Source organism: Xenopus laevis, chromosome 3L (assembly GCF_017654675.1).
Source record: "Xenopus laevis strain J_2021 chromosome 3L, Xenopus_laevis_v10.1, whole genome shotgun sequence".
Lineage (NCBI taxonomy): Eukaryota > Metazoa > Chordata > Amphibia > Anura > Pipidae > Xenopus > Xenopus laevis.
The window spans coordinates 117204381-117232282 of NC_054375.1; the positions used below are offsets into that span (position 1 = coordinate 117204381).

At 36.1% G+C, this 27902-nt stretch overlaps 1 protein-coding gene across 1 annotated transcript in view; it reads right to left on the minus strand.

Moving 5' to 3' along the window:
* agbl1.L (AGBL carboxypeptidase 1 L homeolog) overlaps positions 1–27902 on the minus strand; it is a 264376-nt gene that overhangs the window by 45933 nt on the left and 190541 nt on the right. The window contains exon 22 of the mRNA XM_018253224.2: positions 21293–21453. Coding sequence (XP_018108713.1) covers positions 21293–21453 — 161 coding nt within the window. The remainder of the gene's footprint in view (positions 1–21292; positions 21454–27902) is intronic.

The window sequence follows — 27902 nt, forward strand, 5'->3', positions numbered from 1 at the left end:
AAAGTACGTTGACAGGTTTGCCATTTAAAATATATAGAACCTTTCAGATGCATTCAGGCCCATATTAATAAAGAAAAGGTCAAATATAATATAGATATAAAATTAATTAATATTTAATTTACACAATGGGGCTCATTTACCAACAATGGGCACATTTGCCCAAGGGCAGTTACTTATAGCAACCAAACTGCAAATTTAACCTCATGTATTTATTGATATATTCATCCTTTGAACCCAACTGTAGACAGCGTTTGCTTGAAATTCCGAGAACACCGGCCTTATCTATGAACATAGGTGGTAAACTGCACAAATGCAGCTGCCAATACAAAACAGTCAGGGGTTTCATTTATCTAACATGTAATACACTGTTCCAAAACTAAATTACCCTTTAAATGTAACTGTTAATTACAGTAGTTGCCAAGCATATCAAATGCTATGAATGTTTCGCTGTCAAAATGGATTTGCTGTGAGTCGGCCTGTGAGCTATAAGTTAGTTGTTAAAACATTGACTTATTTTCTTTGCCTTTCTGAATTAACATAACAGTCCTATGTGTGTTGCTTTATATTTGTTCATTTAATGCTATTCAAAGAGTATCCCCTGCATTTTTTAGACTCCTTAAAACAAAGAAGGGCATTTCCTCTATATGAATCTATATATATATATATATATATATATATATATATATATATATATATATATATATATATATATATATATATATATATATATATATATATATATATATATATATATATATATGATGTTTCATAAATTTATTTTGACTGGTGGTGGTGTTTCTTTCGATTACTATTTTGTAGGAATTAAACATTTATTACATGTGCTTGAGAGAATGGGAACACACATTCATGGAAGAGGCTGAAGCTCATCTTTTTCCCATAGCTGCTATAATAATGAATCATTGCAACATCTATTCCACCATCTTTTATATATTGTTTCCTAGAGGAGGCACAAGAGAAAGCACTTTATTTTGCAGAGATATATCCCTGTCTGATACCTCCTCCCCAGACAGATATACGGATGATGCAATTTCCCAAGCCATCATTTTAGAGTGATGGGCTTTTGATAAATCTCTGGTTCTAAAACCACACAGTACAACACAATCTCCCATTCTTTTTCTTCCCTGTAATGCCATATGTCTTGAAATGTGAAAGATTCTGAAATAACACAAAGCAATTGAAGGGGGGGGGAAGCCATTGTGAAGTTAAAATTACTCTTTCTCTGTAACCTAGTTATTCTGAATGTGCTACCAGCAAGTGGGTTTATGCAGAGGGTATTTTAATTTTACTTTGCTCTCTGTAACAATGAGACAAAAACAAAGTTATTCATATCTGGGCAAAGTAGACCGTTCCATTGTCTGAGGACTTCATCAACCCATGGGTGAAGTGGTAGCTCTGCTGGAACCCTTCACGTGATTCTATCATAAGGAGAATGAGAGCATCCAATAGATTTATCCCACTGCAAGAATGAAGAGGACAATGTTTAGCCAGCCTAACTGTAAATTGTTTGATACAGGATTAGGACCAGTTATGCAAAATACTTAGGACCTGGGGTTTTCAACATAGAGGATATTTCCGTAATTTGGATCTGCATACCTTAATTTTACTAGAAAATTATTTAAAGTTAAATTAACCCAACAGGCTGAGTTTGCCTCTAGTAAGGATTTATCATCACTCAGTTTGGATCAAGAACAAGGTACAGTTTTATTATAACAAAGAGAAATGAAAAACGCTTTGAAAAATTTGGATTATTTGATTATAATGGAGTCTATGGGAGACAGCCTTTCCTTAATTCAGAGCTTTCTTGATAACAGATCCCAAATCTGTGCCTATTTTGCCCTGGAATTCTGGGATCAGATTATCTGAGTCAGCAAATGATTTCTGACAGACCGTGGATAGTCATCCTCTCCCAGTCAAACCTGAAATTAAATATATATATATATATATATATATATATATATATATAGGATCTGTTATCCAGAAACCCGTTATCCAGAAAGTTCCAAATTATGGAATGAACATTTTAATCCATCCATTATAATCAAATCCTTTTTCTCTGTAATAATAAACGGTGCTCTGTACTTGGTCCAAACAAAGATATAATTAATCCTTATTGAAAGTAAAAGCGGCCAAGTGTTTTTTTTTCTAATGTTTACTTGACTTTCTAGTAGACTTAAGGTATGAAGATCCAAATTATGGAAAGATCAGTTATCCAGAAATCCCCAGGTCCCAAGCATTCTGAATAACAGGTCCAATACCTGTAACTCCCCCTCCAAATACCGAAATAAAGCAGGGCAAGACAGCCTTTCCAATATTACCACTTACATTAAAACAGAACATTGGATGTACAGGTTGCGATCAGTTATCCAGAATCCTGTTATCCAGAAAGCTCCAAATTACAGAAAGGCTGTCTCCTTTAGACTCCATTTTAGTTTTCTCTGTAATAATAAAACAGTACCTTGATCCAAACTAACATATAATTTATCCTCATTGGAGGCAAAACCAGTCTATTTTTAAATGATTTTCTAGTAGACTGAAGGGATGAAGATTCAAAATGTGAAAAGATCCCTTATCCGGAAAACCCCAGGTCCGCAGCATTCTGGATAACAGGTCCTATACCTGTCATAATACTTACCTGTAAAATGTTCATACAGTATGTGATACAATGTCATTTTGAAACAAAAGAAAACATAACTAATAGACAAAGGTTCTACAGTGCTAGCTATATGCCTATCTACATTATTTATCTCTCATGTCAAGGAGTCATCACGTCAACATTTTTTATGGTTCCTAAATGTTTGAGAACCATAAACACTCTGGTGTTTCCTTACCATTATATGCCATTTATTGTCTCAGTGTCTCCAGTATCTATATACCTTCTGGCTATCCCATCTTTTTTCCTTTCTGTACATTCACATACTGTATAACCCTCATTCATTCCAAGTACCGGTATCCTTCACTACAGTTCTTCAGTTTCTCTCTTTTATTTTTTTTTTTTTTACTCTGATATTGGCTTTCTGGCCCTATCACCTGCCCATGCAAAGGCTTTTTGTTTTATGACTCAAGGCTAAATACTTTTCTTAGCTTAAATGCATTGTATTGATTTAACTGCTTTCCAGTTTGTTCCTGGTATTTTATTTGAGTAATACTGCAGCCTTGAATCCTGTTCATTGTTGGCTGTTTACTGCTAAATGAAGGCAGAGCGTGAGAGAGAGAAACTCCAATTAATAACTGTACTTTGTGCAAGTATGGTAAGTCTCCCAGGGAGCTGGGAGTGAGATGACTGCTATAGTTGTTAAAAAGGGTAGGGAAAAAAGACTCCAGTTACAGTCTTATCTGTCCCTGCCAGCCACACATTTGGATGATATCAGACCCCAGTAAACTTTCGCTGTTCAGGGATATCTAGCTGCTGTGCTAAATTACTACATTCTCAAATTCCTATCTCATTCAACTCTGCCAAATTATTTATACTGAAATGCAGAGGGTTTCAATTTTAATTAAACAAGCAACATTTTATTCTGAAATTCTATTGAAAAAGCCTCACACTTTTGCACTGTAACACTGATAAAAAAAGACTTCCGCTACCCTTCAAGTTATAGTTGTGCTAGATAATGTGCTGTATACAAAGGAACAACATAAAGGAATAGAGCCGAGCTGCAAATAACATGATATTAAACGAAACATTATACAAGGCAACAATATATAACGGTGTGCATTTTGGCACTGTATAGATGCTCTCGTTATATGTGTTTATTAAATAAAGTTGTATAGAAGGCTTTTTAAGTCACTGGTCCTGTGCTATATCCTCTCTTTCTGCTCTCTTGGTGGCTTCCATGTAAAGCTGAACTCAAATAATGTAATTTGTCTTTTTGGACCTCTTCATCTGCCAACAGCATTTTCCATGGAAAGAAAGCTAGACTGAGCTCCCATGTCTCCGTGGCTACCATAGTTATCTTTTTCTACATGTATAGATAAATCTGGGAATAGGGTCAAGAAGCAGCCTGTAAAAATTCAGATTATTAAAAAATGTATAGGACTACAATCTTCTGCAGTAGAATTTTCACAACTGTGAATTAAACCAGCCAACAAAGAGCAATTAAACAGCATTTTGGACAGGGCCCTCTTTACCGCTTGTATCAGTTATCGGCTGTATTTCATGTAAGTAATTTGTAAATTCAATGTATAAAGCCATTTGCTGTACAGCGTTGTAGAATATGTTGGTGTTTCATTAATAGGTGTTAATATTAACACATAGCACTAATGTTTATTATGCGCTTTTATATACAAAATCGATTTTTCATTGCCCACATCAATACCTGTCCTAGTTAAAGGGATACTGTCATGGGAAAAAACATTTTTTTCAAAATGAATCAGTTAATAGTACTGCTCCAGCAGAATTCTTCACTGAAATCCATTTCTCAAAAGAGCAAACAGATTTTTTTTATTCAATTTTGAACTCTGACATGGGGCTAGACATATTGTCAATTTCCCAGCTGCCCCAAGTCATGTGACTTGTGCTCTGATAAACTTCAATCACTCTTTACTGCTGTACTGCAAGTTGGAGCGATGTCACCCCCTCCCTTTTCCCCCCCAGCAGCCAAACAAAAGAACAATGGGAAGGTAACCAGATAACAGCTCCCTAACACAAGATAACAACTGCCTGGTAGATCTAAGAACCACTAGAATTAATAGCGAATGGAGGGCACACCAAAACTTTCAAAAAGTAATTAGAGGTGCAAGAACAAATGTTACCCCTACTAAAGGTAACCTATACCAATGTATTTTATCCGTATGTTCGCACACTCAAAACAGACACAATTTAGAGAAAAGGTGGTTCAAAAAAATGATTTTTACTTTTATGCAGAGAAAAATATTTTACATGAACAACGCCATAATACACATGGCATAATTTATACAATATTAAAAATAGCATACAATATCAACCACCCATTGATTATACATAGCAAGCAAGATATCAACAAGGAGCGGATACACCTACCAGTAAAATGAGAATGGCCCCAACGTTTCGGCAGCAAGGCCTTTGTCAATATCATTGATATAACATTGATCTAAGAACAGCACTCAATAGTAAAAACCCATGTCCCACTGAGACACATTCAGTTACATTGAGAAGGAAAAACAGCAGCCTGCCAGAAAGCATTTCTCTCCTAAAGTGCAGGCACAAGTCACATGACCAGGGGCAGCTGGGAAATTGACAAAATGTCTAGCCCCATGTCAGATTTCAAAATTGAACATAAAAAAATATGTTTGCTCTTTTGAGAAATGGATTTCAGTGCAGAAGTCTGCTGGAGAAGCACTATTAACTGATACATTTTGAAAAAACGTGTTTTCTGATGACAGGATCCCTTTAAGTTTACAGCCTAAGTTGCCTATCTCTCACACAAACGTGATCAGAAGCCAAACAACCTGCCTGCATGAAGTGTGGGAGGAGACTAAAGTATCGAAAGGAAACTCAAGAAGACATGGGGAGAACATACAAACTCTCTGCAGATAGAGTCCATGTAAGTGATGCAGTTCAGCAGCCAACTAACAATTCAGCATTTCATTTTGCAGTCCATTCTTTACCTTCTTCATTGCAGCATTTGATCTGAAGAGCAGAGTCTCATTTTAAAAATGCCCTAAATGCACTTAAATGCATGGATATAGTGGTACTGCCTACATGAAAATGACTCCGTGTACCTACATCTAAAAGAAAAAGGGCTGCCAAGTCCAGATTCTAGACCGGTAGAGTGACTGGTTCAAGAGAGGTGTTAAAGAAGCCATATATGTAAAAACCAAGTTTGAATAGAGGTGGGAGGGTGCGACATCTATTGTCTGCCACATACAATGCTGTTTTGGCAGCTCTCCCTGGAAGGTTTAATAATACATCAAAGGTCTACTCTTGCTAATACAATCAAGACCTAATTTAATAACATAATTGTGGATTATGATAAACAGATTATGTTGATTGGAGCAACATTCCATAGGATATATTCTCAAAGGAAGATTTACAAATTATTCTGAATTGGATGACTGTTGAAACGTCTTCAAGGAAAAAAACACAGCAAGTCCAGTTGATTTGACTTATTTCTATAGCTATACCATGACCTGAATGAATGAGAATCTTCACTAACATACATGAAAAGAAATCTCCAAACTTTAGAGCTGATAGCAAACACAAGCTAGAGTTGGACACAAGAGCAGGGCACAAGAATTATTGCAAATTGCCATCTTTTTTTACCAATAGTATTTTTACAATCCACAGCAACTTGAAAGTCATTAACTGCAATGGATTCTAATTAGTGCCATCGTTTTTCTTAGTATGTGTCTATGTAAATGTCATCAGAAACCATGGAGTTCATGAGGAACAAAAGTCAATGGTGTGTGTGTGTGTAACCACCAAAGACAAACATAACACTCTCTCAAGAAGACAACAGATAATTTCAGAACTCCCTTTTGTTCATGTGCTTTCTGCCTTGTATATAATTCATCAAAGTAGGATATGTTGGTCACATTATTTTCAGTGATTTAACTTACCTTTTAAAAAAAATACGTTTTTTCTTTGTCTCAAAACAATGAACCCATTGAACTTTATTGCTTTGAGTGATCTGGCTTCCACTTGGTACCTTATATTAACAGTAACATTCTAATCGCTATGCTGAGATTGATGTCTAGACTGGCAATTGTGATGAAAGTTGTGTCATAAAGACCTTCCACTGGGACTTTAATTGAAGCTACAAATCACTACAAACCATAACTCTTTTTTTCCCCCTAGACGTCTGTGATGTATATCATTCTAGTGTTGGGGAACTGTACAATTTATAGAGATTTAAAGGGCTCAACAACAGTTGTCTGATGGAAGATAGACATTATAGCATGCATACAGGGAATTTATGTTTTAATTTAAATGCTTCATTAACTCTGAAACCAACTATGGAAAATACAATATAAAATTTGATTATGTAAACATAAAACAATGGTCCTTAAGCACTTTCGTAGGGATGATATACTCTTGATGCTTCAGGAGAGCCAGTGCAATAAATATTCCCCAGGCATTTTTGCTTTTACTGCAATTTTCAGAATGAAAAGGTCAAAGTAACATTTCAGCATTTAATCACTCAATTCTGGAACACTGGATGATCCAAAGAGAAAAACTTAGCAGAGCTGGAGAATGGCACTTGGGTTTTAATATGAGGATTTTTTTTATCAGATGTGTTCTAGTGTTGCTGTGGCAAAAAAAATGCTTTTGAATTTTACGGTCTAAAGTATTTTTGAGTTGTACTACAAATTCTGTTGTATCACTGTCAGAGTAACATATTTGAAGGGATATTATATTGATTGAATACATTTGTATAGATTTTGCTGTAAAAGTTATCCCATATCAGACAGACATGGCATTCTGACATAATCTGATTATATTGCGATTATGGGTTCCTCCATTTTGATTCTGCCACTCCCACTCACCACACTGAGCCCCAGCTGTCACTTACCAAAGCAGCGGATTGTGTGGTTTCTCAATTGCTCTGAGATACAGCACGACAATTCCTACTCCTAAACATCAGATTTTTTTTATATAAATCTGATCATATAAGTGGGAATGACTATGCTCTCCCACATTGGAGCAACTGGTTGACTCTCATCCACAGTGGAATGTGTTGGGTTCATATTCTCAGTTGGGTTCATATTCTCAGGACCAAGAGAGAAAATAAGGCACTCACGGATTCTTTCTGTACATCTACTATTTGCCTAAAATAAAGTCTGTTATTTCCTGCGAAATTCGCGAAACGGCGAAAAATTCGCGAAACGGCGCCAGCGTCTCTTTTTCGATGGCGAAATTTTTTTGACGCGGACGAATTTCGCAGGAAATAACAGACTTTATTTTAGGCAAATAGTAGATTCGCCCATCACTATCTGTAGTTCCTTTAATTTGCCTATCCATGGGATCTGTGTTTATCTGCTGTTCCTTATTGATACCTCTACCTTGAGCTGTGCATGTGCACCCAGACCCCATGAGTAAACTGGTGAGATCCTCTACTTGAATGGCCACATACTAATAATTTTTTCCGGTTATACCTCATATTCTTAAGACACATTATTCTCATATTATGAGGTCTTCAAAGGGTCTAAGGCACTTTTATAGATAGCATATTAGTCTCAGATTCCAAGTGCTACAGCCCTACCCTACTGGATCATCTTTTCCCATGATATCTGTGTGTGACCCCAAAACAATTTTCCAAGGAAGTTTTTGTCTACTCAAAGTTTACCCTGAACTTTTTTCTGCTCTCATATAAATAGAATAAAATAAATATTAGTAAAAAGGCTTTCCCTCTTTTCACTCCTGTGCAGTCAAAGTCAGAATCTCTTCTCTCACCAAATATTCTTTTTAGATAAATAAATGCCAAGTCTTTAGCTGAATCCATTTTTCTATCATTCAAGTGTCCAGTGAAACTTCTTTATTGAGGATAGAGGTACACAACATGTTTCGGGCAGTGCCCTTTGTCAAGGACACTTTTTTTGCAGTCCAGTTGCTGCCTTGGATTTCTCCCACACCTCTACATATTTTTTTCAGATTGATCTAATTGGAATATCACGCACAGGATACCCCGTGGGAAAATCCGACTAAGAGATTTGGTGAGCTCCACTTGTTCTCTTAATTGCAAGTGTCCAGTGAGTTCCAGTATCAAACCTGTGCTGTTATGAACTTTACTTCTACTACATCTACTTTTCAGTATCATTTCCACTGCTCATAATATAATTTGTGTCTCTGGAACTGTTTCTTATGTAACAATCCTATCACACCAGCTTTAAAATAACCCATTATTATGTGGGCTTTTATCTATGAAAAAAATATATGGAATGTAATAACATGTAAAAGACAGGGTAAATGCAATAAGCAGACCAGTATTTTCTACTTGTTTAGAGGTTGACAAAGGTTTCTGGTACTGGAGAAAACATTGTGCCTGTAATACATGGTGTTATACAGAAATGTGATAAAAGTTTGCCCAGTGGTATAACCCATATCAACTTGCTAATTTGCTTTTCTATTGCAGTTAGAATAGCAAAGCAAACCTTTGATTGGTTGCTATTGGTTACTAAACAATGACCATGTTTCTCTATGTTTCTGCATAACCCTTATATTTGTTAGATGTCAAAGCAGCATTTACAGAAGTTGATAAACTGAAAAAATAAATTAAATTGCTATCAGTATCCCAAAACCCTTTTTTCCCCTATGGTGCAGGATGTTCAACAGAACCTTGAAAGTAGATATGATCTTTGAACCAGTGCTGTGAGATAAGAACAAACAATGGTTTTCAGTATGTTTTTCTGATGTCTCCGGGACTATACAGAACTACACGATTCTCTGTCTGGATTGAAGTGAGGGACATATCAAAGGTTACAAGGGCAAACCTATCACATATATCTCCAAGCCTATAGCACGCAAGCACCAGGTCTGCTACTCACTCAAAGGCTTTAAAGACTATAATAAGGCTCATATTTGTTTCTTTGTTCATTACTTGCTGTGGCAACATTATTTATGTAGATAAAGCTGGTCTGAGCAAACCCAAGTTGTTCTGAATGTACAGCATTGTTTTCTTCTAAATGCATAAACCAAGCCATTTAAATGCAAATTTCTGTGTTCCAACAATCTCACATTGCTGAAGAAAGCACATTAATTATACCTTGTTCAGAACATTTTACCTTTTCTACATTTACTTTTCAAATTCATGTTTGAGTAAGGTGGTATGGGGGTAGGGATAATGAAATCATATCATGCAAACTCTATTGTATGTTTCACGAAAGATCATTTACTGATATTAACAGCTCTTACCAAGTTAATATACATACAGAATTGTAGGAGCAGTTGGGGGGCTACATTGCTACTGAATTGCACACTGCACAAGAGCAGCCAATTTTCCATTGAAAAAAAAGTTAGTTACCAGGAGCTACCTTTTGCTGCCCTTGGTAACCTGCAATACACTGCCTCGTGGCAGAAGTGCCCCTGTCTACATAAACTCCATAAACTTGGGCACAACAGGGGCAAAAACTCCAGACTTCATATCCAAACTAGATCACTTGTCAGTGCAGAGTCAGATTTCTGATCCTGGGCATATTTTCTTTAGTCTAAACTCATTAAATAAGTGCCTGGTAGGGTGCAAAGTGCCATGTTTTCTTGACTTTGCAAAACACCCTATGAATAATTGCTGCAGGTCTCTGTGCTCCTAAACAGAGCTGCATTCAGCACTATTTTCATTTGTGGTGTTTGGGTGGAGTCTAAATATTATCCCCCCCCTATAACAGAGAGTAAATACAGGGCTGTTTTGTGCCATGAGGTGTAGAGTACAGCTCTGCACCTGCCGTGGGTGGGTTACACTCCTGACTATTTGTACTCAAAGATGAGGCTCAACCAGTGTGGATCAATTAATCAAGAATAGGTGTCATAGTAACAATTCTGTAAATACAGTAGCATTGCCAAATTGCCAAGTCCCTAGCAGAATACAGTATAGTTGCATTAGGCAGCAGCTATGAAGACTGTGGTTTAATACTCATACTCAGGCAGGGCCTACCCTCAAGTAAACTTCAATGGCTCACCTAAATCTTCAGTCTGAACATGTTGGCCCTAAGTCAGGTGGAATCAGAGTTAACCACACTATCACATGCCTCAGGCTTGCGTCTTCCCTGAGGGATCATTTCCAAGATACTTATTATAACTGGGAACATCTCTATCTCTCTGGTTCCTCTATCCAAGCAAAACACTTATTTCATCGAAAATTCAATGTCACAGGTTTTATAAAAGAACTAAAGTGCACAGATCATATAAGGGGTTCCCATGAGTTTGATCTTGCATTGATTTTTCTTATCTGTACATACTGTACTTTATTTGCTTTCTGTTCTGCCTTCAGATTTGAATGGCATTATTGTCACCACCCCTTATTACAATCTACCTGTGCATTACACAGTGTACACTGGCTTGGTGTCAAATATTTTCCTTTTGCTCTGCATGATACACCCTCATGGAAAGGTCTGACTTGTTAATCAAACGTTAGCTTGCATCCAGCAACAGGCCAAAAAAAGATTTAAACACTCTTTTGTACAGACTTTCTTCTTATGCTTTGGTTTTGATCATATTCAGGATCTTTTACAAATGGAACATTTTCTAAAGCCAAAGAAGTGCTTTAAGCAGGGTTTGTGTTCTGCTCCCTGCCTGGGGCACTTGATAAAAGTGATAATAGAACAACCATGAGCTGCACTAATGTGATCTCTTCTCTGATTTACCATAGAATAGCCCTTTATAGAAGCAATATTTTAACAGAGGTGATAGCTGTTTTATACAGTATTCAGAAATATTTTTTTAATATTGTAAATCCAGGTGGATAACATTTGAGAGCAATTTCTAGTTTGTTTTTTTAACCTTTATTTTATAAAATAAAACCTAGGTTTACTAAAAGATCTCTCTGCAAATGGGAATAGCCCAATAGAAATCTTACATGACCAAAATCATATGCAGTGAAGTATTTCCATCCATCATTCTACCTGCACATGAGTGGTTGATGTTTTGTTTATCGCTGTGGGTTATTGAACACATGGACCTATGTATCTTTCACAGGTGTAACAATAGATGCAGCGGACCCAGAAACTGCTGGAGTTTCAAAAAATATAATGTAATACATATAATGTAATTAACATAATTAACATATAGGGGCAAATTTACTTATGGTCGAATATCGAGGGTTAATTAAACCTTGATATTCGACTGGCGAATGGAAACGATTAAATCCTTCGAATCGTTCGATCTTCGACCAAAAAATACTTAGAAAGCCTATGGGGACCTTCCCCATAGGCTAACATTGACTTCGGTAGGTTTTAGGTGGCGAACTAGGGGGTCGAAGTTTTTTTTTAAAGAGACAGTACTTCGACTATCGAATGGTCGAATAGTCGAACGATTTTTAATTTGAATCGTTCGATTTGAAGTCGAAGGTCGAAGTAGCCAATTCGATGGTCGAAGTAACCAAAAAAACCATTCGAAATTCAAAGTATTTTTTATTCTATTCCTTCACTCGAACTAAGTAAATGGGCCCCCTAATGTAATTAACTTTTATTTCCACATGGGCTAAAATATACTTGTCTTTTTACTTGTCTTGAGATTTTTTTATCTACTGCTATTATCTCTAGTCAATAATTGCAGTGCACACCCTGCTATTTGCACTGCAGAAAAACCCTTTCTTCCACTGTAGATAAAACTTGTGTCACAAATATCTATTGGTGAATTAGCTCCAACAGGGACAAATTTACAATTTTTTTCATTTCCCTGAATTGTATTTTTAAGTGCTAAAAATAGTGGTTCATCCTAATTACTTAATTTTTATGAAAGCAAAAAACCACAAAAAAAAGAACAGAAAACTTTGGCATCTAAAAGCTGACGAGGTCAAATAGAAGTCAATGAGAGCTGTTGTTTTTCAATTGCTAAATCTTTGCTTTGTGGTTTTATTTTTCTTTAGGGTTTTCTATGATTTTATCCATATAAAAATGCTTATGAAAATGAGGATATTGAGGTTTCCATATTGTTATTTGGATTCCCTTTGCAGTTTTTTTAGCTTGTGCTTTTTATTTTAGTCTGTTTTAATAAATTACTTGACATTAGCTTTTATTGTAAATGAGTTTTTTCATGGTTTCCAAAATCACTAAAATCAGAATCTTGATAAATGACCCTCGCAGATGTTTTTGCGTTGTCCCCTTATATATGCACAACACATGTATACAGTAGGCTTTCTTAGGCACCTCTTCTCTAAAGTAAACAGACACAGGTTTGGCATACAATAACATTGTATAGAAACCTGTCACATCCTGGATTGAAACTGGTGAACTTTTGGCTGCTATGCAGCCTACTTGCCACTGAGCAGGCAGGTAGCCTCTTAGTTTAAGCTTTGGTCACCTTTAGTTTACAGGTAGGCATAGTGAATTCACCTGCGGTTTATTTGCCATCAGTGTGTCTATAAAACCACTGCTCAGCACTCACACATTGCAGGTCATTGTAGGTCAAGCTTTCTTGGTCCTTGGTGCTGGTTTCCTGTTCCTCAAGTTATTTCCTAGTTCATGACCCCGGTCTGTTACTGACCAAGCATTCATCTCACATCTCAGTGGTTCTGGTACTGACCCAGCCTGCCTCACTGTGGTTATTATCTCTACTGGCTCCTTTTCTGATGTATTTTGGCTCCCTTGCCTGCTTGCCTCTGTGGGAGTTGCTGGATTTTCCTCTAAGCATGCTCTTCTGCCTATAATAGCCACCTACTGCAAAGAACTAAACAGATCAGGACTTAGGGATGCAACAATAACTGACTCCTGGATAATCGGATCTTCCTCAGCAATATCTGAGTGAAAGGGTTCAAAGCCTCTGAAGAGCATCAGCTTTAGTGTTTTTGGGCCCAGGTCTGTATGTGATGATACAATTTAATGTAGAAAATAACAGTGCCCAAATAGCCTGCTTTGGGTTAAGATGTTTAGCAGACTTAATATATAATAGATTTTTGTGATCAGTGTAAACTTCAATTTGATGTTTAGCCCTCTTCAGTAGGTGCCTTCAAATAAATTAAGAAGCAGGTATCAGGAACAAGATATCCGTACCAAGGAACAAGCGAGCTTGACCTAAATGAGTGCAGAGCAGGGATTTTTTATAGCCACACTGATGGCAAACTCTGAGCACTGGGCCAGATTGACCACAGTGAATTCACTATGCCCACCTGGAAACTAAAGGTGACCAAAGCTTATAATAAGAGCCCACCTGCCTGCTCAGATGGAGCATGGTATGTCTTTCTCTTCTGAAAACCTGGCAACAGAAGTGTCATCGTACTCTGAACTCAGCAGTAATTTAAAAAGTTAGCTACTGAAAATGACAAAATGATGAAGGAACTTAAAGAGTTTATATATTAAATCTGAAGAAGGCAGACCATCAAACGTTGATATACACAGAGGTCAGTAGATAGTAAAGGCTGCATTTTGATCATGCTTCATTTCTCTCAATTGGGCAGAAATCACACTGAAATAAGTCTTAAGTGACTGCTGCAGACTGCTGAAAACTTTCCATTAAATACAATGGCCGGGCAACTGAAAATCCATCTCTCTCTCTCTCTCTCTCTCTCACTTCTTTTGCTGAGTGGGTACAGAAAGAAGTCAAGGAGAATAGCTCTTTAATGCAGTCAGCTGCTTAACCCACCAGGGCCATGTGAATGACGTAAAGAAAAGCCATACAACTGATATATTTATAGACACACATTTGCATTTCATATCATGCTTTATTTCTGTGCTTAGATTTAGCTCATGAGATAACACAGCCCTGATTGATACCTTCTTGGCTAATCATTATATAATGATGGTTGTCAAGCCAACAATGCTCAAATGGCTGTGAATAAATGTATGATAAATAGTATTTTTTTCTCTTTTCTTTTCTAGTTGTTGGGATTTTTTTCTTGGTAGCTTTCATTCTATGATTGCTGTGTGGGTGGAATCCAACACTTTTTCAGATAAGCTATATCTGGCATATCAAATGGAAATCTGCTCAAGAAACACAATCCAATTCTAGTAATAATAATGCTTAACATCAGAATGCATCATCTGTATTTTTAGCAAGGGCGTCTCATACAATTCTTCTACCACACTCCTGATGTAATTCCTATCTCCCCTTCAAGCAACTAAGATGCTTGGGAAAGCAGTCAGGAACAAAATGTAATAAAAGCAAATGAATCATCAAGAGCTACAAGAGACGCATTCTGCACTATACAGTGCTAGACTAAATGCATATTATGTTTGTTCTAAGAAGCTTTCTCTTTTGATTATTTTACGGTTTAGAGGCACAAACTATTACTACTGACTCCTTGCATTCATCTGCACAGAAACAGGCACTGGCACTAACAAGAAATATTCCATTGTGTATTCGTTAATCGCAGTATATAGTAAAAGTATAGTGCTCTTTGCACTTTATATTTTGCTAAGCTCCCTGTACTACAAAATCCTCCCTTACTTCAACTCTATTACTTGTGTGAATGGACACGTTTTAGTAGTTAAAAAAGCCAACAGTTCCATACTCACTCTACTCTCATGGTTTATCACATAAAAACTTCAAAGAAGTCTATTGTAAGAACTATACTGGAATAAGGAGATGCATTGCTGTGCTCTTTGGCTAAGGTATATCTTTTAAACCACACCGTACCAACCTAAAGAATATTGTATAAGCAAAGAATATTGGTAAGCAGCATCCCTAAGGTTCAACATTATTAAACATTTACCTTAACTTTTAGTATGTTGTAGAGTGGCCAATTCAAAGCAACTTTTCAGTTGGTTTCATTATTTATTTTTTAGAATTTTTGAATTATTTGCCTTCTTCTTCTGATTCTATTTAACTTTTAAATGAGTGTCACTGACCCTATCTAAAAACAAATGCTATGTAAGGCTGAAAATGTATTATTATTGCTACTTTATATTACTCATCTTTTTATTCAGACTTTTTCCTATTCATATTCCGGTTTCTCATTCAAATCAATGCATGGTTACAACCAGATTGCTGAAACTACAAACTAGAGCGCTGCTGAATAAAAGCCAAATAACTTAAAACCCACATATGATAAAGAAAAACAATTACAAATTGTCTCAGAATATAACTCTCTACATCATACTAAAAATTAACTCAAAAGGTGAACACCCCTTTAAGTAATAATCGGATGAAAATGAGTGAAATAAGTGGGTTTTCCAAGTACAAACTAGTTAGGCTGTAAGGAGTGTTTGAGTGTTTATTGGCCATTTGACCTACCTCATATGAACCAAAATTGACTGCTGATTTTTCAAAGTAGCAGATTTTCACATGTGTTTACCAAAGGGCGTAAGACTCATTGTTGATTAAACGGTAAGCTGTTTTGTCATCACTCAGTCTCAGTGCAAGGCATTAAAGTATACAGCACTGTATCTGAAGTTCAGAGTATTTTACTGTGGGTAAGAAGATAATGCCATTTATGAATTAGAAGACTGGATATGTTTCCAGACTCAGCTGGCTATTGTGCCGAAAGATTTACGAATAGATAATGCCACATAAATATTTGTATTTATGATTTTGCAACAGTATCTATTTGAAGGCATAAAAAAAACTTGGGTTAGAACACTGGAAAATGTTTTGCTTTGCAGATCATGTGTTTCTCGATGCATCCAAGGTGAAACAGAACACACAGTTCTCTCTCTTGCATAAAGAGTTGGAGATAAATCTATAAATCTTGCCTGCCATGGCTGTAAATCCTAACAAATGAATACAGTGACAACTAGAATTGTACACACAGAAAAGGAAAATGTATTTCAGATGTTTGTTTCAGCAATAGTTCTAATGGCTGCTGGTGCAAACTGTGCCCATAAATATCTTCATGCTGAGTGTTCAACCTTTTTCTGATACTGTTTTGACGCAGTTGGTATTACATTCAGATAATCCATCTTTCACTCACGAAACTGAGACTTTCATAGTCTTAACTCTTTGCCTTAGAACCATTTAAAGGAACAGTGACTCCAAAGAATGAAAATGTTGTAAAAGAATGACGATATAATGTACTGTTGCCCTGCACTGGTAAAACTGATGTGTCTGCTTCAGAAAAAGATTATAGTTTATATAAACATAAACAGCTATGGGGGCAGCCATTCAAGCAAAGGATATACAATGGATCACAGATAAGTTCTGAAATTTCCCATTGTATACTACAGAGCTTATCTGTTGACCATCCTGTGCCTTTTCTCTTTTTTAAGCTTTGATTGGCTGCCCCCAGGTTAGATATTGTTAACTGAATTGTCCTGCCATCTTACCCTCCATAACAGCAAGATTAAATTGCAGGATCCTAAAATCATATTTGCAAGAAAAAAAAGGTTTACAGAATCTATTTTAAAATCTATCGTATGCTTAGATACTGAACAAAGTGGAACTGAATGTATTGTACCCCCAAAAACTAAAATTTTTCCAGTAAAAATCAACTTGACCTTTAATAAATAAACCCAGAATGATCAACTTAGCCCAATGCATAATGGATATCATTTTTAGCCTTACCTTATACCTTATAGAATTATTTGCAGATTAAGGACAATAGAAATAAAATATTTAAATAAGGACAGCATTGTGCATGTAACTTGTGATTAAAGTGTAATAAAGCCTTTACCAGGTTAAATCATGCTAATTAAGGTAAATACACTGAAATACTAATAGGTTCAACAAATCTCTCTCTCGCTCTGATCAAGAAATGTGCATTTCTTTGGGGGAGGGAAATCAACAAGAAGGTGAGAGCAAATATGTTTGGATCTATGCATTACATAAACAAAGTATTACATGGCAGTTTACACAATTACTGATACAGGAGGTTATAACATAATAGTTACCTGGTCGATGCATACTGTCTCTATCACTGTCCTTACTTTTTATTTTTTAATCATTATCTCTTTTTTTATTGCTGATCAAGTAACCATACCATTTTAGCTATGTTCAAGAAACAAAATCCTAATAGATTAATGTTTTTCCAATATAAAAGTTAATGACGTAATATAACAATGTATAGGTCTCGGAATACTTTAAGACAAATTTATATAAATGATGATTGCTTTACTCAAGATACATACAGTATATGTCAAGGTCAACTAATATAAAAGGGGATAATATATCAAAATTCAACAAAATATTAGAAGATAACGTTCTTTTTCATGATTCAGCAGGCTTTTTTACAACTCTCAGTGCAGCACATGAAAAATTTGTAGTCTACAGACAAGAAAAAAAAAAAAAAAGCTTAGGTGCTTTAGGTTATCCCAACAAAACTGACTTCTGTTTCAGCGCACAGAGGAATTCAAGATGCTGTCGCCTTTTTGCCTTTCTCCTATGGGACACTTTAAAAGTCAAATTCAAACTGAAGATTTGAAATAAATTCAAGGGGAAGTAAGCCTTATAGCTGTTTTTGGGGGGGGAATGAAGCATTAATACAATTTGGTGTTACTGTGCCTTTAAGAAAAGCCACAACACACTGCCATTTAGTGTATAACTTGCATTTATATTATTTTTGCCAAAGTGCATAACCTTGCATTTATCAACATTGAACCTCATTTTCCAGTTTGCTGCCCAGTTAATCTAGTGAAATCACTCTGCAATTGGCAGCATCCTTCATGGATCATAGTTCTGCATCTGTATCATCAGCAAAATTAGAAATGGTACTTTCAATGCTCACCTGCAGGTCATTAATTAACAAGTTGAATTGCAAAGGACCAAGTACAGACTCTTGCGGTACTCCACTGACAAGACTGGTTCCATTTACCACCACTCTTTGTGATCTATCCTTCTGCCAGTTCTCTACCCAATTACAAATACTATGTTCCAGGCCAACATTCCTTAATTTAACCATTAACCTTCTGTGTGGCACTGTATCAAATGCTTTAGCAAAGGCCAAGTAGATTGCATCCACTGCCATTGCTGAGTCGAGGTTCCTACTCACCTCATCATAAAAGGTAATGACATTTGTTGGCATTCATTTGCAATGAAGTCAACTATTTTATCCCTTAATACCCCTTTGAAACATTTCCTACCACTGACAGACTAACCGGCCTTTAGTTTTGAGGCTGAGAACGGGATTCCTTTTTGAATAGCAATGCTTCTTGGTTCATAACAGTCAATTTGTTGCTTATTTTTATTCAAACTGCCTGAAACTCAAGCAGAGCAAACTAAATTAAGAAGTAACCAGGAGCTGGAGTGCTGGGGTGTCCGCAAACAATTAATGAAATGTAAATAAGCCAAAATTGGGACTTAACCCCCAAAGACTCCTGCTGCTGGGTAATGCAATATGACAAAAGATATATCAATATAGTATTATAGCATGAACTTTATTGAGCTACCAACACAGCGTTAAGTTCAAGTCCACACCATTCACTTTTTATTAAATCTGGTTTCATTTATAAGGTGGTGTTGTCTAGGAACCTCAAAAAAGGGGGGATCCCTCCTTTCAGATGCAGTACTGCTTGTTTTTAACATGATTTTATATATATTTTCATGGCATGGTTGTGAACAAATATTGCCTTTTAATACTATATTGAAATATCTTTTGTCATATTGCATTACCCAGCAGCAGGAGTCTTTGGGGGTTAAGTCCCAATTTTGGCTTATTTACATTTTATTTTTATTCATTTACCCTTAGCTGTCCAACTCACAACTTTGAGCTCTTGTGTTTTTATCATCTAGCATCTCTGCCTTGGTGAAGAAAAGAATGCAGGAATATGATAATGGGAAATTAATTTCTACATAGGACTGGAAGTATCCCTAATATAGTTCATGTCTTACTTTTGAAAATACATGTTAAAAAAAAAGTTGCCACAATCAGCCAAAGAGAATACAGGAACTTGAAGTTCAGCTAGAGGACTACATACTGTACATTAAAGCATCAGATGGACATTGTCTGTCACTCTGCCTTCCAATTGTTTTTGAGGCAATGTACGACAATAGGGAAGAATATATTTTCATTAATTCTGAAAAGTCATAGCCACTATTTCTGCATGTATGGAGTGCAGTATTAAGAAACAGCCCAGTCATTCTAGTTAAAACCTAGTTGTTTATAGATAGCTGAATATGACTCACAAAAGTATCCTAGATCTTCTCCCTGAAAGATTAAAAGATGTTGTTGTTGAAATCACTTCGGCAGGGAGTAGTGCTGAATTTCAGTTTAACTTTTAAAGAAACTGCTTTGTAACATAACAGACAAGCTGTCACCTCTCATATCCCCAGAAATTGATTTAGTATGTATCCAGAATATAATATTTATTTAAGGGTGTATTACATACAATTCTTCTGAATAAAAGAATAGCTACAAGATGGAACTGAGCTGAATATTCTCTGTGATGGGATGATTGGCAGTGGAACATTTTCCATGATCTGATAATCTCTCAAAAGTGAGTTTTTTTTAGTTACTTTTTACTCCACGGGAAAAAAAATCATAATCTAGAAACACTTTCCCTCTGGGAAGGCATTGTGATATGTTCACAGTCTCCAGCAACTGTTTTTATTGCCAGATTATACCAGGTTAAAGAACAAAGAGCACTGATTCTGATTCTGTTGGATCTTACAAATGACACAGGCAATTCTGCAAAATCTCACCAGCCAGTCCTTCTCAATTTTCATTTCCCACAGGCAAAGTTTATAAAAAGAATGACATATATAAGGATACCATTCAGACCCAGGGAATTTGAGGACAGGAAGAGATATAGCTCCTGACAAGTGAAAATGTCTCATGTCAAAGGGATAGTCTGAGCAGCCAGTTCACTAGAAACTCAAGTCATCTTGGCTTTAGCAGAACTGTGCAACAAAGAGCCTGGCTATCCAATGTTTAAAAAGATCTCAGAAAGTTATAGCCTGCTATGTGAGATTATTCAACCTCATAGGATCAACAAATACATATGTTACAAACATTATGGGGCCGATTCACAAAGGGTCGAATATCGAGGGTTAATTAACCCTCGATATTCGACTGGGAATTAAAATCCTTCCACTTCGAATATCGAAGTCGAAGGATTTTAGCGCAAATAGTGCGATCGGTCGAAGGATTATTCCTTCGATCGAACGATAAAATCCTTCGAATCGAACGATTCGAAGGATTTTAATCCAACGATCGAAGGAATATCCTTCGATCAAAAAAAGTTAGCCAAGCCTATGGGGACCTTCCCCATAGGCTAACATTGAGTTTGGTAGCTTTTAGATGGCAAACTAGGGGGTCGAAGTTTTTTCTTAAAGAGACAGTACTTCGACTATCGAATGGTTGAACGATTTTGAGTTCGAATAGTTCGATTTGAAGTCGTAGTCGAAGGTCGTAGTAGCCCATTCGATGGTCGAAATAGCCCAAAAAACCCTTCGAAATTCAAAGTTTTTTTACTTCGAATCCTTCACTCGAAGTTAGTGAATCGGCCCTTAAATATCTGTATTGTAAAAAATTAGAGATCTAGAATATTTAAGGTATACAGAGGTGCACATATGTGTAAGAGAGACATCCATGCTTTGGGAACCTTGTTTTTATCCCATTGGAGGAAACTATACCATAAAAAGTGAAATGTATCTTTCTGCAAAAGAAATGATATAGTCTATAGTTAAAGGTTGATTTTGTTATGAAATTTGTCTTTAAGTGGATACATGGCTCAAAAGTAGATATGCCTTATTATATAACATTTAGATAGAGAGAGATTTGTAACATTTACATTCATTGACTTGGATCCTCTATCCAATTGTATGATTTATTGTTACCTGGTTCTCTGATATTCTGCACACTCTTTCTCTGCTTCTATCAAAGCCTCCACCTGAGGCAAAAGGGACGTGCTGTAGAGAGTCTTAGACTGAAGAACTAGAAGTCCTAGGCAGAATTTTGCTCCCATTTCTTCCAGTTCTTTTGTTCCAACCTGCAGGCCCTGTAAACGGAGCAGATAAAATCAATATTATGGTTTCCGTGTTTGCAGAAGACAAAATAAGGGCAGAGTAAGATATGAGACAGAAATGCTAAATAATGCACACAATTAACAATTTCTTAAAATATTCAAGCTTAAATAATGAGGCATAAAGGTTTTCATTACAGTGATCAAATTTAAGTTAACAATTCATAAACGAATTCAAATAAAATGACTGGGTTTAATATAAATTTCATAAAATAGATTAATATATTCCTGGCATGATTGTTGGCTTACTTTCTATAATTGCATACCTTCTACAGAAGGTAGAAGGACTGGATTGGTTTTTCATAGCTTTTGCATTCTAAATAACATTCAAGCTAGGGTCATATCAGGGGAAGCCAAGGTGCAACCATGTCCAGCTAAGTAGAGTTAGGGGATCATACAGACAGAGCTGAAACTATGTTGTTGCACCTATGGGTGCTGGGAACAAATTACAGTGCTTTCTACATGTTACACTTTTCACCTTCCCACCAATTTAAATACAAAGGCTACAGTGATAACGTTGCCAGTTTAAGTCTTATTCGTTTAAGTATTATTAGTTGTTGGCCAACCACAGCAGCCCCAAAAAAGCCCCACTTATGGCATATTTGTAACATATTGATAGTAGCCACTGTAACAATTGTCATCTGAGAACAACATAATACAGAGGCTTAAGCGGATTTCTGAGTCAATTCTTTTCGGTCCTGCACTAAGATCCAGTATTATTCACAAAACATTTTTGTACACAAACACCTATTCTGGCTAGCCCATGCTTAACCGTTTTACAGAAGGATTTTCCAAGTGCTTAATAAGTTGATAATTTGTTTTATCTTAGTCCATGGACTCTTGGTTTTTGTTAATTAAATTGAGCCTGCAAATCATATGCACACTCATTTTCTGCAGCTGGATCTCATAGCTTATCAGATTTATTGAAAGATGAATACTAATGTGTTTTTAACATGAGCACCTGCAATATAATATCCTAAGCATACTCTGGTTCGAAAAAGCTAATGAATGCATATCAGCAGGCTATAATTGGGTCCATATTTGTTCCAAACCATTGCTGCACTGCAGACTTAAAACTATGATATTCAATAAGGAAAATGAAAGGAAAGCTCATAATTCCAAAAGGTGTGAAATGCTTGTCTTGTGAAGTAGAGTACTGTCTTATGTCTTAGAGTACTTATGGCAGGTGTCCCAACCTTTTATACTTTTGAGCCACATGCAACTGGAAAAACAGTTGGGGAGCAACACAAGAATGAAAAAAGTTCAGGGGTGCCAAATAAGAGAGATGTTTAGTAGCCCCTATGTGGACAAACAGCATATAGGAGACTCTGTTTGGCAATACACCATTTTTTCATGCAACTAAAAATTTCCTCCAAACCAGGAATTCAAAAATAAGCACCTGCTTTGAGGCCACTGGGAGCAACATCCAAGAAGTTGGGGAGCAACATGTTGCTTGTGAGCCACAGGTTGGGGATCATTGACTTATGGTATTAGGGATAACTGGCCCATAAACACAAGTCAAAGCAATTCTACTACAACATTACTAACCCTCTTGCTTAAGTGTCATCATAGTACATAACCTGATCTTTAATTAATGATAATTTCATTGTAAAAGAAGATAGTTGCAAATATACTGCCCAAGGATAACACACAGGGAGTGGTCAACATTAGAGCATATAAATGTTTGCAGCATTTAGTAGCATAAAGTAAAGTAAACTAATTTCATGCTCCTTAAGATAGAAAGCCCCACATGGGTCTTTATGTATTAATAAACACTCTGCTCACATCAATTAAGCCAACTGATTTTAAGCTATTGTTTGTACGCACTTTACATTTATCATCTCTTCAATATGAAATGTTAGTTTGCCACTAAAATAATAATACTCATGATGCCTGGCATGGTGTGCTGAATTATATATGATCGCCTGCATAAAGCATTAACAAATCCTTGATTTTCTCAAAGCTCATATATCAAAGCCGCCCATTGCACCTGTTGCTCCCCTGAGTAGAGGGTTGATCAGCAACCTGCTGAAAGTGTGTGCAGAAATACTGATAAAAAGTACAACACTCTCTGTATGGTAGAACTCAAAAACATGGTTGTGTACTAATATACAAATTGTATTTATTTAGAGTCACACCAACTAAAAATGGATTGTGGTTTCTACATAGAGTTTCAGTTCTAAAACTTTCCAATTGCTTCTCTAATACCAGAACACTGCATTATTCCCTAGTTACTATGTGTAAAAATATGAATGGTAAAAGGAGTTCCTCTGCTGCACTTTGGAAGGAAAATGCTTAGTGCCTGATACATACATGAGCTGCAATTTTAAACCCAGTTATGGTACTGTTAAGAAGTGTGTAAGTAATTCTGTTTGGAACTATTTGGAAAATGTAATAAATAGTCATACGTTTGCCCACATCTAGTAACCCATAGCAATCTGATGTACAGGTGGCAACCATAAAATCATTTATTACTTTTACATTTATTACTCCTTTACAAAATATTTGGAGCCAAGTTTAACCTCATGCTCACCACCCTAAAGTGTTAGCCGTGTTGAGAAACTAGTTGTATCAGTATTGTAGTAGTTGGCTTGTGTTTATTTTACAACTGTCCACAAGTGTTAGCTGTGTGTGTACAATTTTATTTCTGAGAATGCAGCACAGTGGTGTCCAGCTCACAAAATGCCTTCAGTTGGTATTAATACAGGTCACCTTCATGCCATCATTCCACACCGTGGTACCATACCTGGTTTTCCCTATATGGTGACTAATCCATGTGAATAGTTTGTGTGATAATACATGCTGCATATCTTAAACTTGATAAACTATGGCACAGTTATGTAGCAACAAAATACCTGTACATGTACTAACAATCCAGTATATAGATATTACTCACACAAGGTACTAAATGAGCTTAGCTTTATGACTGCCAAACCTCTTTACTGATTTTTTTAGGATTCCTTGAGGTCTGGCATGGTACCAAGATATTGGTGAATGGCCAATGTGGTGTCGTTGTTCAAAAATTCTCAGATAGAAAATTATAGGCCTGTTAGTTGACATTGTTGGTGGGAAAGCTCTTGGAAGCGATAATGAGAGATAAGATATTTGAATACATTGAAAATCACAATGCTGTGAGTTTGTGCAAGCATGGTGTCAGGTGTGACACATCTTGTCAGGGTAATATAAATACCTTTTATGTGGAGGTGAGCAGGAACCTTGACTCTGGGATGGAAGTGGATTTGATCTACTTTGCTAAAGCAACTGATACAGTGATACAGAAAGTTACCGATTAAATTAAAGAGGTTGTTCACCTTCCAACATTTTTTTGTTTCCTTTTCAGAGAGTTCACCAGAAATAAAGACTTTTTAATTGACTCTCTATTTTCTATTTGTGACCGTTTTTCTAATTGAAGTGTTAAGTTCCATTTTCACCTTTTTAGGTCTTTCTGGCTCTGGAAAGAGGGATCACAAACTCTGTAAACTTTTCAAAACGGTTACATTTCTTTTGACCCTGCTCAGGAGAATCCCCAAGTTTCATTAAAGGCAGCTGTTATAATTGATACAACAGTTGCTGATTTTGCACAGATGCTGTTGAGAAAGTGTATCAACTAATGTAGCAAAGTATGACATTTCAGAATATACACCTGAATTGCTGCCTCGCCAGATTGAAACACCAGAGACACAAACACTAAACTACAATTCTGTAAAAATTGTAAAAAATAAAATATGGAAATCAATTGAAAAAAGTCTATTTCTGGTGAACAATATGAAAACTGAAATGAAAAAAAAAGTGTTTAAAAGGTGAACAGCCCCTTTAAGGAATTTTGACCTAGTACATAGTATGTTTTGTACTTGGATAGAGAACTGGCTGAAGGACAAATTACAAAGAGTGGTGGTAAATGGAACATTTTCTAATTGGATAAGTGTTCTTAGTGGAGTACCACAGGGGTCTCTCCATGGTCCTTTACTTTCCACTGTTTTAATTATTGTGGATGATTAAATTGTGCAAAACTATAAGTTCCATGCAGAATGCTGTCATTTAGCAGTGCAATTTGACTAAACTGGGAAGCTGGGCAGAAAACTGAGAAAAGAGGTACAATGTTTATAAGTGCAAGGTTGCACTTTGGAAACACTAATATAAATGTGAGTTAAACATTAAATGGCAGTGTGTTAGGGGTTGGCTTGAAAAGGATCTTGGGTTTTTTGTGAATAACTAGCTGTGCAACTCTAGGCAGTTTCATTCAGTGGCTTATAATGCAAATACAGTACTTTCTTGAATAAAAATGCCATTAAATCATCAAAGGATGAATACATACAGTCATTTTGCCTCGTTATACTGTAGGTCCCTGGTAAGGCCTTACCTTGAATATACAGTTGAATCCTTAAAAAGGATATAAATGAGCTGGAGAGAATCCAGAGATGTGAAACTGAACTGGTTAGATGGATTGAAGATTAAACTATGATGGTAGACTGTCAAGGTTGGGAGGGGACATGGTTACTTATTACAAGTGCATTAGAGGACATTATACCAGAAAGTAGAGTATATTTTTTCCCTCAAAGAAGGTCACCCTTTACATTTGAGAAACTGAACTTTTATGCAAAGCACTGTAAGTGATTCTTCAGAGTGAGGGCAGAGAATTTGTGAACATATAAAATGACCTGTGGGGTGTTAGATTTCATTAATGTCTTTAAGAGTTGCTTGGATGATTTCTTGAACAAGTATGATATCCAAGCTATTAAATCTACAGCTACTTAGTATGGAAGTGTATAGATAGGTATGTATGCGTATATATGCACACTGAGGTTCATTTGTAGTGGTTGAACTTAAAGGGGAACTCCGGCATCCAAACCAAAATTTGATAAAAAGGCCCACATGATGCAGAAATCCCTATATATCCATCACAGTTACCTGAATAGACGCTATTTTTCTATGCTGAAATCCAGCTGTTTAAAAGTTTTTCTCTTTCTGTGTCATTTGAAAGGAGGGACTAAAACACTGATGTTACAAATTGTAACAACTACTCCACAGCTTACAGACAGCATGCATAAACTACATAACCCACAATGCATTGCACTGTGATGTTCTGTTCCTTATTGAAATCACATGTGCAGGGAATAATGGGGTTTGGAGGATGCAGGCTGAGGACAGCTGGTTGCTGATACAAAGTTACAGTAGTCAGCCAGCTCAGCAAAGTAGTCAGAGAGATCAGCAGGAGAGCAGGGGTTAGGGAACTGTCAGAAACCATTAAAAATCATGAAAAGTCTGCATATTGTTTAAATGATGTATATTGCAAAGTTGCTTGAAATCATGTTTACTTTTCAAAAAGCTCAAGTAATGTTTTTGTGGAGTTCCCCTTTAATGGACTTTGGTCTTTTTTTAACGTACCTTTACATTTTCAAAATGGGTTTTCTAACTTTTAACCTAGTCAAGTCTTTCTTATTTTATGTTCCTTCTTTTTTCTACATTACACTAATGACATAGCTTTTTGGAATATGAAATTGTCAACGGTCTTATTTAATTTGGTGATAATTGATGAGTCAGTTAGTGTTGCCTTTTTCAATAAGAAAAAAAAAATAAACTGCCAAATGCATAACAATGAAAAACATTTTAGCTGTAGATTTGTATTAAAAAAAAAAAAAAAAGTCTAAAGATTTATTTACATGGAAATTGTTATTGCTGTATGGCTGGTTTATTATATGATTAACCAATAAATGCAGCCTCCTGTATAGTCTTTTACATTAATAAATAATACATGTGATTAAAATGTAATACCTCCATTTACAACATAAAAGGTAGTCAGTGCAAACTTTAAAATGTTTATTTAATTGATATCAAACGCCAGTTTTTTTTTTATCACATCAGGGAATGGTTACTCAGAGAATTCAGAGCAGCAACAGACATCCCTGAAGTCTGTAGAAACACAGGCCTTTTCCAGACCTCTCCACCACCATTGGGAAATGGCACAGGTTAACATTGGCCTTACAGCTACTTAAGATCCAATACAAATGGGGATTTGGCAAACTACAGTGGAAGTAAGCCTGTGATCCTGAAACCAAATCGTTTTGGGAAAATCACTAACCCACACTGCATCAACAGTTATAAAAATCAAACAGGCAAAAAGACAACAGAACAAAGATCATTAAATGGATTCTGTCATGATTTTATGGTGTACATTTTATTTCTAAACTACACTGTTTGCACTGCAAATAATTCACTGCAATATATAAAATTTCATTCCTGAACCAACAAGTCTATTTTTTAGTTGTAATATTGGTGTGTAGGCAGCCATCTCATGTCATTTTTGTGCTTTCAGAAAGAGCTAACAGTTGATGATGGAACGTCAGATAAGCTATAATGTTTCCTACTCAATGTAACTGAAGGAGTTGCAGTGGGACTTGGATTTTTATTATTGAGTGCTGTTCTAA